This window comes from Colossoma macropomum, unplaced genomic scaffold (genome assembly GCF_904425465.1).
Source record: "Colossoma macropomum unplaced genomic scaffold, Colossoma_macropomum, whole genome shotgun sequence".
Taxonomy (NCBI): Eukaryota; Metazoa; Chordata; class Actinopteri; order Characiformes; family Serrasalmidae; genus Colossoma; species Colossoma macropomum.
In genome coordinates this window covers 21,069,950-21,084,362 of record NW_023494802.1, presented here as the reverse complement: position 1 = coordinate 21,084,362, position 14,413 = coordinate 21,069,950, and the positions used below count along the sequence as shown (strand labels likewise).

The 14,413-nt window shown below is 39.8% G+C and overlaps 1 protein-coding gene across 1 annotated transcript in view; it reads right to left on the bottom strand.

Moving 5' to 3' along the window:
* Nucleotides 1-14,413, bottom strand: part of plxnb1a (plexin b1a) — a 97,019-nt gene that overhangs the window by 13,576 nt on the left and 69,030 nt on the right. The window contains exons 11-20 of the mRNA XM_036591738.1: nt 13,366-13,503; nt 10,952-11,074; nt 8,591-8,684; nt 6,604-6,770; nt 5,280-5,431; nt 3,300-3,405; nt 2,455-2,591; nt 2,032-2,208; nt 1,561-1,789; nt 314-556 (exon numbers count right to left, since the gene is read on the bottom strand). Coding sequence (XP_036447631.1) covers nt 314-556; nt 1,561-1,789; nt 2,032-2,208; nt 2,455-2,591; nt 3,300-3,405; nt 5,280-5,431; nt 6,604-6,770; nt 8,591-8,684; nt 10,952-11,074; nt 13,366-13,503 — 1,566 coding nt within the window. The remainder of the gene's footprint in view (nt 1-313; nt 557-1,560; nt 1,790-2,031; nt 2,209-2,454; nt 2,592-3,299; nt 3,406-5,279; nt 5,432-6,603; nt 6,771-8,590; nt 8,685-10,951; nt 11,075-13,365; nt 13,504-14,413) is intronic.

The window sequence follows — 14,413 nt, the reverse complement described above, 5'->3', positions numbered from 1 at the left end:
ATATTTTGTCCCTGAAATACTTAGAAAAAATACAATTTAACCCCTTAAAATCCCAGACTACATACTAAAGCTTCTTATCCAGTAACTACAAGGACTTCAATGCAAACTGGTTGAGCTATTCTTAGGTTACAGAAGTGTGTAACAATGTAAGGGGTTAACAAGTTAATAAGTTCTCTCACTGGCTATGTGAGTGGGGTGAGGGTAAAATTCTAGCAGGTCAAATCAAGCGACCTCACAGACCACTTTGGCCCGCAGGACATACTTTGAGCAGCCCTGGTATACAGTGTGCTGTGGGTGAAAGGTGATGTGTAACCTCCACAGAGATGACGCTCCCAGGTTTGTGGCGATAGGGTTTGCTGGGGTCGCCCCGGTTGAGAGGATGGAGGATGGGGTTCAGCTCATAAGAAAAGGGGCTGCCGCTGACCGCCTTGAAGTCAAAGCTGAGGTTATCCAGCAGGAAGTGGACGCTGATGGCAGCATGGCGAGCCTCTGGGCCCAGCTCCGGTGTGGGGCACAGGAGCAGAGTGGAGCTGTTGGCTGTACAGCGCTCCTCTATCTGAGTAAAACAGGACGTGTTCACATGCACTGCACGCATATGTCCAACAAGTAGATTGCACTGCACACAGAGTTGTGCGATCTGTCGAACATTTCTGTTTTCCGAATATTTCTCTGTGTTTCTCTATTCATTGGCTATCTATACAGAACATACTGAGTATGTCTAGAAGTTAATTTGTCTTTAAATCAAATAAAACCTAAAAAACAAAACAAATGGAGAGTCAAGGGTTTCTTGTAATAGTGATGATACACCGATAACATTATGACCACCTCCTTGTTTCTACACTCATTGTCCATTTTATCAGCTCCACTTACTATATAGGTGCACTTTGTAGTTCAACAGTTACAGACTGTAGTCCATCTGTTTCTCTGATACTTTGTTAGCCCCCTTTTACCCTGTTCTTAGAGGACTAGAGGATGACCAACACAATTGTGCAGCAGCAGATGAGCTATCATCTCTGACTTTACATCTATAAGGTGGACTGACAAGGTAGGAGTGTCTAATAGAGTGGACAGTGAGTGGACATAGTTGAGCAACTAAAACATATTTGGTGTCCCGAGTTTGCTTCATTAGTAATGCACCCAAGTTACAAGGCTAAGCCGCCAGAAGTTACCAAGCAATCTTAAATAGACACTGTTTCATATACACCGATCAGGCATAACTGTTGCTGTGTCTGATCCACTCAGACCAGCGCAACACACACTAACACACCACCACCACATCAGGGTTACTGCAGTGCTGAGAATGACCCACCACCCAAACAGTACCTGCTCTGTGAGGGTCCATGGGGGTCCTGACCACTGAAGAACAGGGTAAAAGGGGCTAACAAAGTATCAGAGAAACAGATGGACTACAGTCTGTAACTGTAGAACTACAAAGTGCACCTATATAGTAAGTGGAGCTGATAAAATGGACAATGAGCGTAGAAACAAGGAGGTGGTCTTAATGTTATGCCTGACCGGTGTATATTCATACACACACATGCACATTTATTCAATGCCTACCTGCTTGACATCACAGAGACTGTCTTCAGGACAGCCGGGTTCTGGGACTATCCGTCGCTGCCTTTTGAGAGGCCAGAGCCTGTCCTCTCTCCTTGAGTGTCCATCACTCTTTCTCTTCCTTCTCTTTCTCCCTGAAAAGAGTGGCTCCAGAGGGCTCAGGGTCACACGGATGCGAGGCTCCTGGACCACGTCCAAATTCTGACCAGAAACTCGAATTACGCGACCCCCGCTGGACCATGAGAAAAATAAATTTTTTTTCAGTTTGTATAGTTTATGTACTGTATCTGGGTAGAACCCTATTTGCCTCAAGAACATGCTGTTTGTGACATGTTTAAACAAAGTGCTGGAAACACTTTAAAACTTCATGCAGCACAATTTTGTTCCATCTCATGCTCATCTGTACACCATGCTGTTCTGTTGAAAAGAGTTTTCAGGTATAAGTTTCTTAGACATTTTTAAATATTAATATACCTGAGGAAGCTTTTAGAGGGAGCAGCACTCGTGATGTTGGGGTCTGGTGTGTAGTGATAGGAAGCTGTCTGTAGATGGCGCTCTGCACTACCAAACTGCACAGTCACGCCATGCTCCCCTGTTCTGTTACTCCCGCCCGTCAGACATTTGATTTGCTCGTCTTCCAGTTCAGAAGAACTGCAAACCAAGTTTTTTAAAACAGTGACTTTCCATAATCATATTTACACTAATGTAATGCAGTAAAACCAAAACTATATTTCAAATGAAGATCACCTTGATTCATTTTTACCAAAGTTGTCATTCATTATCATGACTCATCCTTTAATTAATCTGATTATAGTGTGTTTTTGAAGGAAGAGATACCAAGCAAACATCCTTCAGTGTGACTTCATAGTTAAACGACCTCTGAACAGTGTAACTCACATGAGACATGGCACTCCACCAATCAAAACACTGATCTCACTCAGCTGGCCTGTCCGTAGGCCCCGCCCCACAATGGTGAGTGACGTGCCTCCAGACATAGGGCCTTTCAGGGGGGACACTCCCAGTAACGCTGGGTCCTGATATTTAGAAACACACACACACACACATATACATCAAACAGCACATCTAAGTGCTAAAAATAACACATTAAAGGGGAATTCAGATTTGTTTTAATTTCTGCATAATTCACACCATTGAGATCTAATCTCATTACACGTTACTCAGTAGTCATTCCGCATCATTTAGGGTTGTCTGATGTCACTGTAGAGAAACTTACCGACTTACTGACTAATACTTCTTTACTGAGGTGATCAATGACCCAATGTTTACAACCCAATTATAGCCATTTTAATTGCTACCCAAGTTGCCCAGTGGAACTACACGCCTCAGACATCAGGCAGCGTATTTGTAACCATGTCATGTAACAACTCTCTGTGAAGGACCTGTTAAAGACATTAAATGCTTTGGATGTCTGTTTCCTATCACCACTACTGTGAACAATTCTGACTTAGTATGTTTTCTTTCACCAAATTGCTCTGAATGACTTTGTATACCTCTTAATCATTTTAAAGGTGCAGAAATTTGGAAAAATTGGTCAAATTCTCTTTCAACGTTTAACACAACAATTGAAGGAAATGACGAATAATACAAAGAATCTATTAAATTAAAACTGTATAAAACTAGATTTGGTACTTCATCCTGTTGTGGCTCAGCCATAAAGTCTTGCCCCAAATATCTGAAGGAAAATCTTGGAAAGTTCTAAGAAAAGTAGTTCAAGCAGTTACCTGGTAGTGAAAGTGTTGTACAGACTGTCCAGTCCCTCCTTCTTTAACCTCCACTGAGACCTGCCCTCTCCTCTCACCTCCGCTTGCTGTAGTCTCACACACAATACTGCGCACACACACACACACACACACACACACACACACACACGCTCCCATTAATAACAGACAGACTACTTAAAACAAATACTTGATTAAAGTTAAAGGAACAATATGTAATACTGACAGCAAGCATTCAAAATGGGATATTAGAGAGAGTTGTTTGCCCCCACCCAAACTCGCCAGACTGAAGGTTCATGAGGGTTGCCAGGTTAAGGACAATGAACCTATACCAGGGGTCGCAACCCAAATGTTAAAAGAAGCAATTTTGTCTTTTCAACAAAAATCAAACCACTTTGGAAGCCACAACATTTCATGTCCATTTTACCATGTTGACTGTAAATGTGTCTCAGTATGTTTTAACATACTTATATAGGAAAAAAAAATATAAAACAAAAAAAAATGATTAACAAAAACACAGACTTACTTTGCTCCGCTTTAAGCTTCAGCTCAGCTATAGCTGCTTTTCTCACATCTCCGGCAGGAAACTTTTTCACAAAAGTGGAATAGTTTCTTGTAAAATGTCTCCTAACGTTCGGGTTTTTACGAAGCTGAAGTCGCTTCTCATTCGCCAGCTTCTTGTTCGAATTTTCCCGTTCCACCTTAAATGGTGCCTGAGGGGCCAGAATGTAACTGCTGCACAATTTAAGGTGGAAAATTCAAACAAGAAGCTGGCAAACGAGAAGCGACTTCAGCTTTGCAACTTTTTAGTGTTCGACAGATTTTCATTGCAGATTAAACTTATTAGGAAACCAGCTGGAGCGATTATAAACGCAAATAAGTCCATTCGTGTCTAAATTATCGATGTTCGCCTTAAATCAATCTTTTTGCCCTGTCGTTAGCTGCTAGCTAGGGGAAATCATTGTCTGCGTTGCTGAGACCAGCAGTCTGTGCGCCAACCTTCAGGGTTAAAGGTTGGTAAATTAGCAGTTGTAGGCTACATTACCTCCAGTGTTTAAGACCATTTATTGCTAAAACTGTGTTAAAGCGATCAACAGAGCTTTATTTTACTGCAAAAGAAGGTTATTTCAGCTTTTTCTAACAATCTAATTCTGCTGGGGAGCCGCAACATGGCACTTAAAGAGCTGCATGTTGCCGACCCTGACCTACATGAATGAGCGCAAGACAAGCGCAACATTAAATAAATTCAGGGGCTGGATCCTACAAAGGACGTGGTCCACGAAGGCATGTCCATCGAAGGCTGTGTAGACCCACGAAGGCTTAACTGAAATGAGACGGTCTGCTCTACAGCGGATTTCCTGTTTGTGTGTGTGTTCACTAGTGTGTATGTGGTGTTTCACTGCACAGATGGGTTAAATGTGGAGGTGAAATTTCCCCGTTGTGGGACTAATAAGGGTCACTTAATCACTTAGTTTGTATCGTTAGCCAATTGCCTGTTTAAACCCAGAACTTATATTTACAGGTGGATCCTTCACCAGCCAACATATCCCGAAGTTCATTGCACGCAAGCGAGGATTCGGGAACACGGCAGCATCAGCAGAGCAGCGAATGGCGGCTGAAGAGTACAATTTTAAATATAAGTGGAAAAAGACACACTCGGCTGCGTATGAAGGAGCCTTCGAAATGGGACAGCCTGCGCTATTGGCCTTCGAATGCAACCTCCGTATGACGCAGCCCCTGAATTGGGACACAGCACTGGGAAGTGAACAGTACATTTTGAAATTAAACAATGTTTACATTCTAGATCAAACTCGTATTTCAAAAAAGTGAGCTTTCCACGATACAGGCCCTTTAAGTTGAGTAAAGACCACTTCTTTGCCTTAAAAACTTAACAGTATTGTTACACCACTGACTCCGAATAGTGTTTGGGTTCACTACATTGGTTAAACGTTGTAAAATGAGGGGATGTGAAATGAAGTTTACCTGGAGGAGACCTCGTATCTGCTGGGGATTACTTTGCAGGGCGCTCCAGCTACAATCACAGAGTGCTGGATGTCCTCTGCCCTCTGACCAAGATTTGACCCAGAGATGGTAATCACAGTACCGCCCTCCACTGGACCAGACAGAGGCTCTATCTACCACACAATGCATGACATTATAAGAGACTGTCAGAAAGAAACATTCAAAGAGAGTATTTAACAATATTTGAATATTTTTTGAACATACTGTTCTGACTGTACCGTCAACCCAGTATTGCACTGTGTACTGTAGAAGTGGAAACTGCTACAGACCTCATGACACAATATTATCACAATATCAAATCATGATACAGTTGAATTACTGCAGTTTAACATAATGATATATACTGTGATTTATGAAAATTATTCCTCCAAAAGATTGTTTTACCAAAGTCTGCACTTTATTCATCTCACTTGAATCTTTTTGTTGAAGCAAAACAGAGCTGTGAAGCTGACAAATCAACTTTTAAATATAGCAGATGCTTTTATTTGTAAAGTTTACAAAACAGTCTCTCTCTTTATCTATTTAACAAATGCTTTCATCTGAGGCATCTGAGTATCAGTACTATTTTTAACCTTTTTCTGCTGGTGGAATGAAAATTGATTTGCTATTTTTAATTAATATAACCAAATATTTTTTTCCCCCATAACTCTGTTATTAGATCAACAGAGTTATCTAACCACCACCAATCAGTCTGCAACTGTTTTTTTATGATTTTAGTTAACTTTTAAAGTGATTTTAGTATGTTTTTAGCTATTGTTGCATTTTTATTATTTTGTTCATTTTTATGTTGCCAAACTATTGTTTTACATCTTTTATTGATTTATTTTAATTACATATTTTTTCCTTATTCTTATTTGATCTTATTTACTATATTGTTGTACTTTTATATAATTTTATGTTGTATTTTTTTTTTTTATTCACTACTATGATTTTTTTTTGTTTTTACCATTTAACTTCTCAATCCCTGATCTCTGTATTGGCTCGGCTACATTGTAAATGAGTATCTCCCTCAATGTACTCTGAGTTTAAATAAAGGTTGATTGATTGATGGATTAACTAGGACACTGTCTGCTAGGACTATGGCTGCTATAAAAAAGGGTTAAATCACATTACATTGTGACAACATACTGCGTCGATGTGTACACTAGTCTACTGTACGGCACTGCTTTACTCTTCTGAACTGGACTGAAGTTAGGAATATGCATAAGTCAAAAGAACACAAAAAAGCCCAATATGTGGCATTACTGTACAGTTCACACACATACATACACACACACACACGCACCAGGTGTATGTGGGGTGCAGGGCAGGTGTGCTGGATGTGGTCGGTACAGGAGTTGTGGAAGACGCAGCTGGAGCGGGCCCCCTCACACCACACACAGCCGTACTGTGGCTGCGCTGTGTGGCAGCGGCTGCAGTCCGAACGGCCCACCGAGCAGTTATACAACCTCACTGTGAATCAAACACAAGCCCTACTGTAAACACGTACAGCCAAACATCAACTCAGACACTCCCAACCACTAGGAAACATGTTCCCACCAACACCATAGCAAACCTTTCACTGCAATTTAGGTGCTATAGTCGTATGCAAAACCTTGGGTTACATGTTTTATTAGGAGTTCTTTTTGAATTAATAAGTTAACACATTCTCTACAGAGTACATATTTCTGTACATTTTATTGCAATTTCACATATTGAGAAAAAAATTTGCAAAATTATGGCACATTTTATATTTTACGTTTTTTCAATGTGTTAACCCTCTATTGCACAATGTTGCCTCTAGGCATTTTCCTCACTTTACACTAACATACAGTAAGTCAATAAAAAGGATGTATCTGGCCATCCTCTCTCTTAGTGGACACTTTTAAACCTCTTTTTTTAACATTTCAGTATCTTTTTTTTTGTTATGAGAATTTGCAGAAGTATGTTTGTTGCCTAGAAGCAACACTGTAGGGCAGTGGAATGGATTCAGCCAGTCACAAACCAGATCTCACCATTTCAGGGAACACAGATCTATATCATTACTTCCCATTGTCGCACAATGTTGCTTCAGGGCAACATACCACAAAAGGACCCCTGCACACTTTATTTAAAAATGTTTTTGAATTTAATAATCAGATCGATTTTATGCAGGAAAAGTGATTTGAATACATTTTTTAATTGCTCTCATAATGTGTGCTGTAGAGGAAATAAATAAAATAAAAAACTGTGAGTTAGAATTAGCAAAAAACTAACAAGAGGTTCTCGGCAAGACTGTCATATGAAGACTCCTTATTTGTATTACATAATGCAAAACTGAACATCTACATCAACCAAGACCTCTTTGTCACGTTATCAAGAAGGACCAAAAAACATTTTCTGCATTAAAAAAAATTAGTGCAGAAAATGCTGTTGAACTGAATGATAAGCTGGCAAGAAAACATCGACATGAATGATGTAATATGTGGCAGGTAAAACACTTTGTTTGTTGTCCTGCAAGCAAAAAACTGTTAAACTCACGGAAAGCACCCTGCATTTAATTACACCCTCTTAAAAAGTGAAAGAAATAGCATAATGTATATGTTACTATATATTTTACTGGCCTTTTTAAACAATGTGTAATAGTTGTTTTCATCTGCCAGTGTTTGTCTTACACTATTCATCAAGAAAGGATGGACGACAGAAGACTGTAAAGGAGACTCCAGTAGTGTCCTCCAAAATTGTCTGAATGTAGGCTGCATTTCTCAGCTGTATTCAAAGGATCCTTCTAATTGGATCAGCCTTGGATGATCTACAAAAGCAGCCCACCCAGACTGTAGCCTAGCTTTTGGAATAGAGCTATGGTATAATGCAGGGGTGTCAAACTCAACCAGTTAAAGTGCCATATTAAAAAATCTCATCAAATCTGTGGGCCAGAAAAAAAAAAAAAAAAATTATTTAATGTTGTGCTGTAACTTTAATAGTAAAATACAGACACTTGTAGTAGACCTTGAAAAATTACATGGACACTTGAAATATTCAAAATTTAAATGTCCCCAAGTGCTCGGTCTTTTAAACCTACCTGGCATCCTTTCTTTGTTGCAAGTTCATTAAGACTTGGGCTCAATTTCTGAGCTGCTGAGCTGATGTTAAGTGTTTATATTGGTGTAGAATTGTGTAGAACTGAGGTGTAACCGCTGTCCCACAGATTGTTGTTGGGTAGGAGAGTCAGAGCACATTACTTTGTAGTGCAGCGCATTGTAATTATATCTGTTCACTGATACTGAGGCTGTTAACTAAAGGGCCTCGCTTACCGTGCAGGCCCTGAGGACTGTCCATCTGAAAAGAGCCTCGTCTCCTCACTGTGATCGCAGCATTGTATTCTTCCACAGCAGCAGAGTAGGAGTACTGCAACACATACACACAAGTTTCAGCTCATTGTTTCTCTAGAAATACTGAATACACTTCTGAAGCACTTTATTAGACCTTGCTGGTATAACTCGTAGGTGTACAGTTACGGACTATAGCTTATTTTTTTCTGTGTACAATTTCTATTATCCACCCTCTGGTTCCTTCCAGCAAAGCCTCCTGACTCCTGAAAAGGGAAAACTCCAATCTCTGCAAAACTGTGGCCTGGAGGGAATCAAGTTTGACACAGGTTATTTTTGATTTGTTTGGTAGACTATTCTTAAGCTACGTTCACATTACAAGCCTCGTTGCTCAAATCCGATTTTTTGCCCAAATCCGATCCCTCTGACAAGACGGTTCACGCTCGTTTAGGTAAGTGATTCAAATCTGTCATTAATGTGACGAACCGGCGTCCTGAAATGACCCTCATGAGCTCATCCTACTCAGTAACGTCACGTGAATGAATCACGTTCATCATCAGCACAAACTAACGAGCAGAACGAGCTTCGCTGAGAAGATAATTAACTCTGATCAGCTCTCAGCTTCATTATTAGAGTGAGACGAAGGAGAAAAAGGTGAGATGAGCTGCTTTTCCACCGTTTACAGGCTTTAACTTCTGTTCGGCGCTGCTGCCATGGTAACGCTGAATGATGGAGCACGCGCAGTGGGAAAAAAAGCACATGAATTCTGATCTGAGCGTCACATTAAGGTCGCACAGCCACGAATCGGATTCGTATCTGATCTAGGACCACATATGAAAGTGACTCAGGTCGGATTTGAAAAGATCAGATTTGTGTCCACACAGCCCCGAAAACATCAGATCTGAGTCACATTAGGGCAAAAAATCGGATTTGTGCCACTTCAACCTGGAAATGTGAACGTAGCCTTACTGAGGTGTGTACAATCCCCATCTGATGTGCCAGATACACTCATACCAGTGCAACACACTAACGTACCACTACCAAGTTAAGGTCAGTGCTGTACTGAGAATGATACACCTTGTAAATAATGTCTGGTCATTGATGGTTTGCTGTGGTGGTCCTTTTACACTGATGGATGGGGAAGGGGACCACCTCTGATTTGATCACCACTTTGAAATAAACGAATTTTATATTTTTAGTTCATTCTCGATGTTATACTAACTTCCTCAGTCATTTTAGAATCTTTGATGGCTCTGTTCATCATCCTGGACACATTTAAAATGTATTTATTTTTTACTTGCAGCTTCTTAGTGCACTGCTTATTATTTAAAAGCTGTGAAAAGTAGCATATCAAATTCAATTTAATAAATTTATCTGAAACGATGATTTCATGTTTTTGAAAACATTAATTCCGAACTTTTAAATGATAGTGTAGGTGAACCTGATAAAATGATCATTGGGTATAAGATATTTGGGTCATTCTACAGAAACGTCCACTTTTCTATCTCTCCATAGGAGCCACTGGTGTTACTGATCCTCATTGGTGTTCCACATAAGAAAAGTAACACCAGTGACATTTTGATGAAAAATGCATTTTACTAAACGGCTGCTACAGAGCATCAAACCACATGTTGTCAATCATGGAATATCCACTAAAATATGAAATTTAATCCATTTGTATTCTATTTTTTCACACTTACCCCAGAATAAAGTAGGTCACACCAGTGACTTCAGCTAAAAGTTTCATATGAAATCATGAGCTAAATGAGAAAATCTCTGATAACTGAAAGACACAGTGGACTCACCATGTGCTTTTCTTCATAGATCCTCAGAAAACAGGTAAAAGGAAGTCAAGTGATGTCATCAGTGTGACTTTTATTTCAAAATAAGAGATTTTTTGTTCCGTGGTAACACCAGTGACACGACTCCTGGAGACCACAGCTTTCATTATATTTTTAATAATATTTATTCGGCATTTGTCTCCTTTGTTATTAAATTTCTATATTTCATAGTCATGTATAGATTATTGTAGTTACATTTTTTTCTTCAAAATATGGCCTCAGCCTTCACACACGACTGTGAGGACGAGCTCTTCTGTGGTGCTTGGAATTATAGACAATTGATTAAAAAAAACCAATATTGCTAAACTGAGGCTCAAGAAGGTGTAATTGTTAAAATGACTTATTGTTTTATTTTAAAATATAAAGAAATTGTAACCCTAACATGTTTTCATGTGTAATATATCTGTAAATGCTAGGGACACAAAAATAGACGTTTCTGTAGAATGACCCATTTATGCTTAAACTGGCAACTCAATGTATATGTGTATAAAAAAACAGGGAAAACCTGGTGCAGCTGGCAGGTGATGTAGAACAAAGAGGACTGTGAATCATCCATCTCCACGAATGCAGCTACCACCACAGATCTGCCCTCGATGGCTAGCACGCACTCATAATCCAGCTCCTCATCCTGAGAGCACACACACAGCAGAAGAGTCGAAGGTTCAAATCTTTATGAATCCTCTCTTAAGGCCCAAACACAGACATACAGATACAGATCAGCCAGGTTTGCTCTGATGCAGCGAGTCTGGCATGTGTTTTAGGGGAAACCTTACTGGTGCCTCATATCTGAACAGGCATGTGAGGACATAGGATGTTTGTGTGTTATTGCGGATTAAAAAGATCCACAAATATTTCTGCTATATTAAACAGGATAATCAGCATCAAATTCAGATTAGAGCGTGCTGCCTGGCTTGCAGTGTCATGCAATGAACTGAATGGTTTAAATCCCATTTTTGGAAACCATCCTAACAGAAAATCATCTGTGTTTTTTTTTGGACCAATATCGCGATTTTTGCAATGATATAAGGTCCAGGCCTGTCTTAATGGGCCAATATGACCAACATATCCACTTTTTCTGGCTTGAGGCTTAAGGTAGTGTGCCATATGGCCAGTTTAGTTGTGGGTGTGTGGTCATGTAGGCATCATGCGGGTGTTTAGTTGCTTCTGATTGGTCTAATGCAACTACAGGCAGTTCACAAGCTCTGTGTTATCAGGTTACATTTCCACACTTAAAGCATGTTGGCTTTACGTATTATAATACATGTATAGCCTACATGTTTTGTAATACTAATTGCAGCTTTTGGAATTTGTAAATTGTGCTCTTTCAAATTGCAATTTCGATATATAATGATTAATATTACTGCCCTAGTTCTACCCCTGATGTGCTAGCATTCAAAAGATGAAAAACAGTTTAGCAGTTTACTTGGTCAAATCTAAGTCCAACTTAAAAAATCCTGCCTCATCAGCTTGTCCCCTATAAAACAATTCACAGAGCATATGCAAGGTACCAGATGAAGTGCATCTTGAACAGCAACTGCAACATCTGCAACAGTGCACCTGGTACATTTATGTACATGTTCTGGGAACGTCCCAAAGTAGTAGATGTACAGACCACTGCAGTAGACATTATGGCCCAGTCCCATTTCTTCTTTTTACCCCTACCCCTTGTTTTTGAGTGTCACCCTAACCCCTTGGAACTGAGTTACAAGAGGTAGTGGGTGAAATCTTGCCCTACGAAATGGGACCCTTAAATAAAAAAAACATCACTTCATTAACAGCTACCAGCGCTGCTCTGTAGGTGACCCTGCCCGTCTTCAGGGACAGCAGAGGAGGGTAAAGTTCAGCTCCTCACTGCTGGGCTTTAGTTACATTTAGGGAATCATATGCCTTCAAAGAGGGGGGCAATTATTTATTATCACCCCCCCTAATTCTTCAGTGATGTGAAGCTGAAGTCAGATATTCGCCAGCTTCTTGTTCGAATTTTTCCGTTCCACCTTAAATGGTGCAGCAGTTACATTCTGGCGCTTCAGCTAGCTACCGAGACATTAGCATGCTTTTAGAGATTTTTTTTTATGCTTGTTATGAAGAAAACGACCATAATACACTGAAATGACATTAAACTAAGATAATACAGTGGCTACAGTAATTTTTTAACAGAGAAAATTCACATTTGTGGGTTTCTTTGGTCTCTTGTTCAGCCATCTTGGCAGTTTTTCCTTTTTTCTCATAACTCTCTGTTTGGCCTCTGAAAAACCTCTGTTTGGAGGGTCATGTAGCCCTAACACTTCACCCTCCCCCTCTATCTCAACAAGAATCGGGACACCCTACCCCTAGATGTGAGCGAGGGCTAAGGGCTAAGTAGTAGGGGTGCAGGGATGAAATGGGATCGGGCCGTTATCCAGATTATAATGGTGCCAATATTCCATCATCACTGATTCAGACCTTTAGTTTTCCTTCACTCAGCACAAGATGGTACTGGCAGGTTTTACAGCCACCAAAAAAAAAACTGTCTTACAACTTTGGATCACCCTTTAGCTTTCACTTATAAGGTTCTGGATATCTAATTTCCAAAACAGCTTGTATGTAATATCTTACATTGGTATTGGTAAACTATTAGTAGAATTTATGATTAAATCAATTCTTCAGTCTCTGGTTTTCAACTGTACTATGTAATAATCGTCTTCACCTTGGTCTTTTTGTACATCTTTGATCTGTGTGTACATCTAACACTGTACGTTACCACCGTCTTGCTGCGCTCCCACCCTCCCTCTTGTGAGAAATGCAATAAAAAGATGATCACAAAATAAAAACAAAAACAGTTGACCATCTGTGGTAAGATGGACTGAGATACTGAGAAGAGTAAACAAAACAGACAAACAAAAAGTGGCAACAATGACACAAGCTTGTTTCTCATGTTACCTGATACAGGTGCAGGTTGCGTCCCACCAGGGTGATTTTCCTCTCAATATTAACAGGTAGGAGAGAAGACCCCTGAACAGTTTCAACACATGGACAGGCATAGGACCCCCCACTGACCAGCGAATCCTCATCGCCCTGCTTCAAACACACACATACAATGCAACACACCTGTTTCTTACACACTCTAAGCACTTCAGAACTTCATTTGCAACGTAAGAAGTTTCATTTCACACATTTAAATATGACCGTCTACATTAAGCTGTATCTATCACAAAAACCAAGCCTAATAACAGCAAAAGACAAATGAGCTGCTGCTCAAAAAATAGCAGACTCAGCGTTTACTGAGAAACAGCTATTTTTTGTCAGGTTGTGTTGGATGAGTTTTTCAATGAGGACAAAAGGACACAGAAACAGATGGAGAAAAGGGAAAAACACATGATCTTCCTAAACTGAAATGCAGGAATTAGCAAATAGATGAAGGAAATTATTACTTATGAACCAAAGGAAAGGTCAGTCCAAGAGCGTCAAGTGATACGAACTCAAATTTACAGTCGAACGCAAAAGTTTGAACTTCTCGGTCACATTACATGTTTTGTTGATTTTCTATGTTAAAATATGTACATAATAAACACATTCTCTACAGGGAATAAACTTAAATATGGCATTTCTGCAAATTTCTGCATATTGAAAAAAGAAAATATTGGAAAAAGGAAAAATAAAACATGAAAGTACCCAAACTTTTGCACAGGATCCCTATTATGTTTTTTTTGCAGTATGTTAAAATCAGCAAATAAAACAGTAATTGTACACCCATCAGGCATAACATTATGACCACCTCTTTGTTTCTACGCTCATTGTCCATTTTATCAGCTCCACTTACTATATAGGTGCACTTTGTAGTTCTACAGTTACAGACTGTAGTCCATCTGTTTCTCTGATACTTTGTTAGCCCCCTTTTACCCTGTTCTTCAGTGGTCAGGACCCCCATAGACCCTCACAGAGCAGGTACTATTTGGGTGGTGGATCATTCTCAGCACTGCAGTAACAC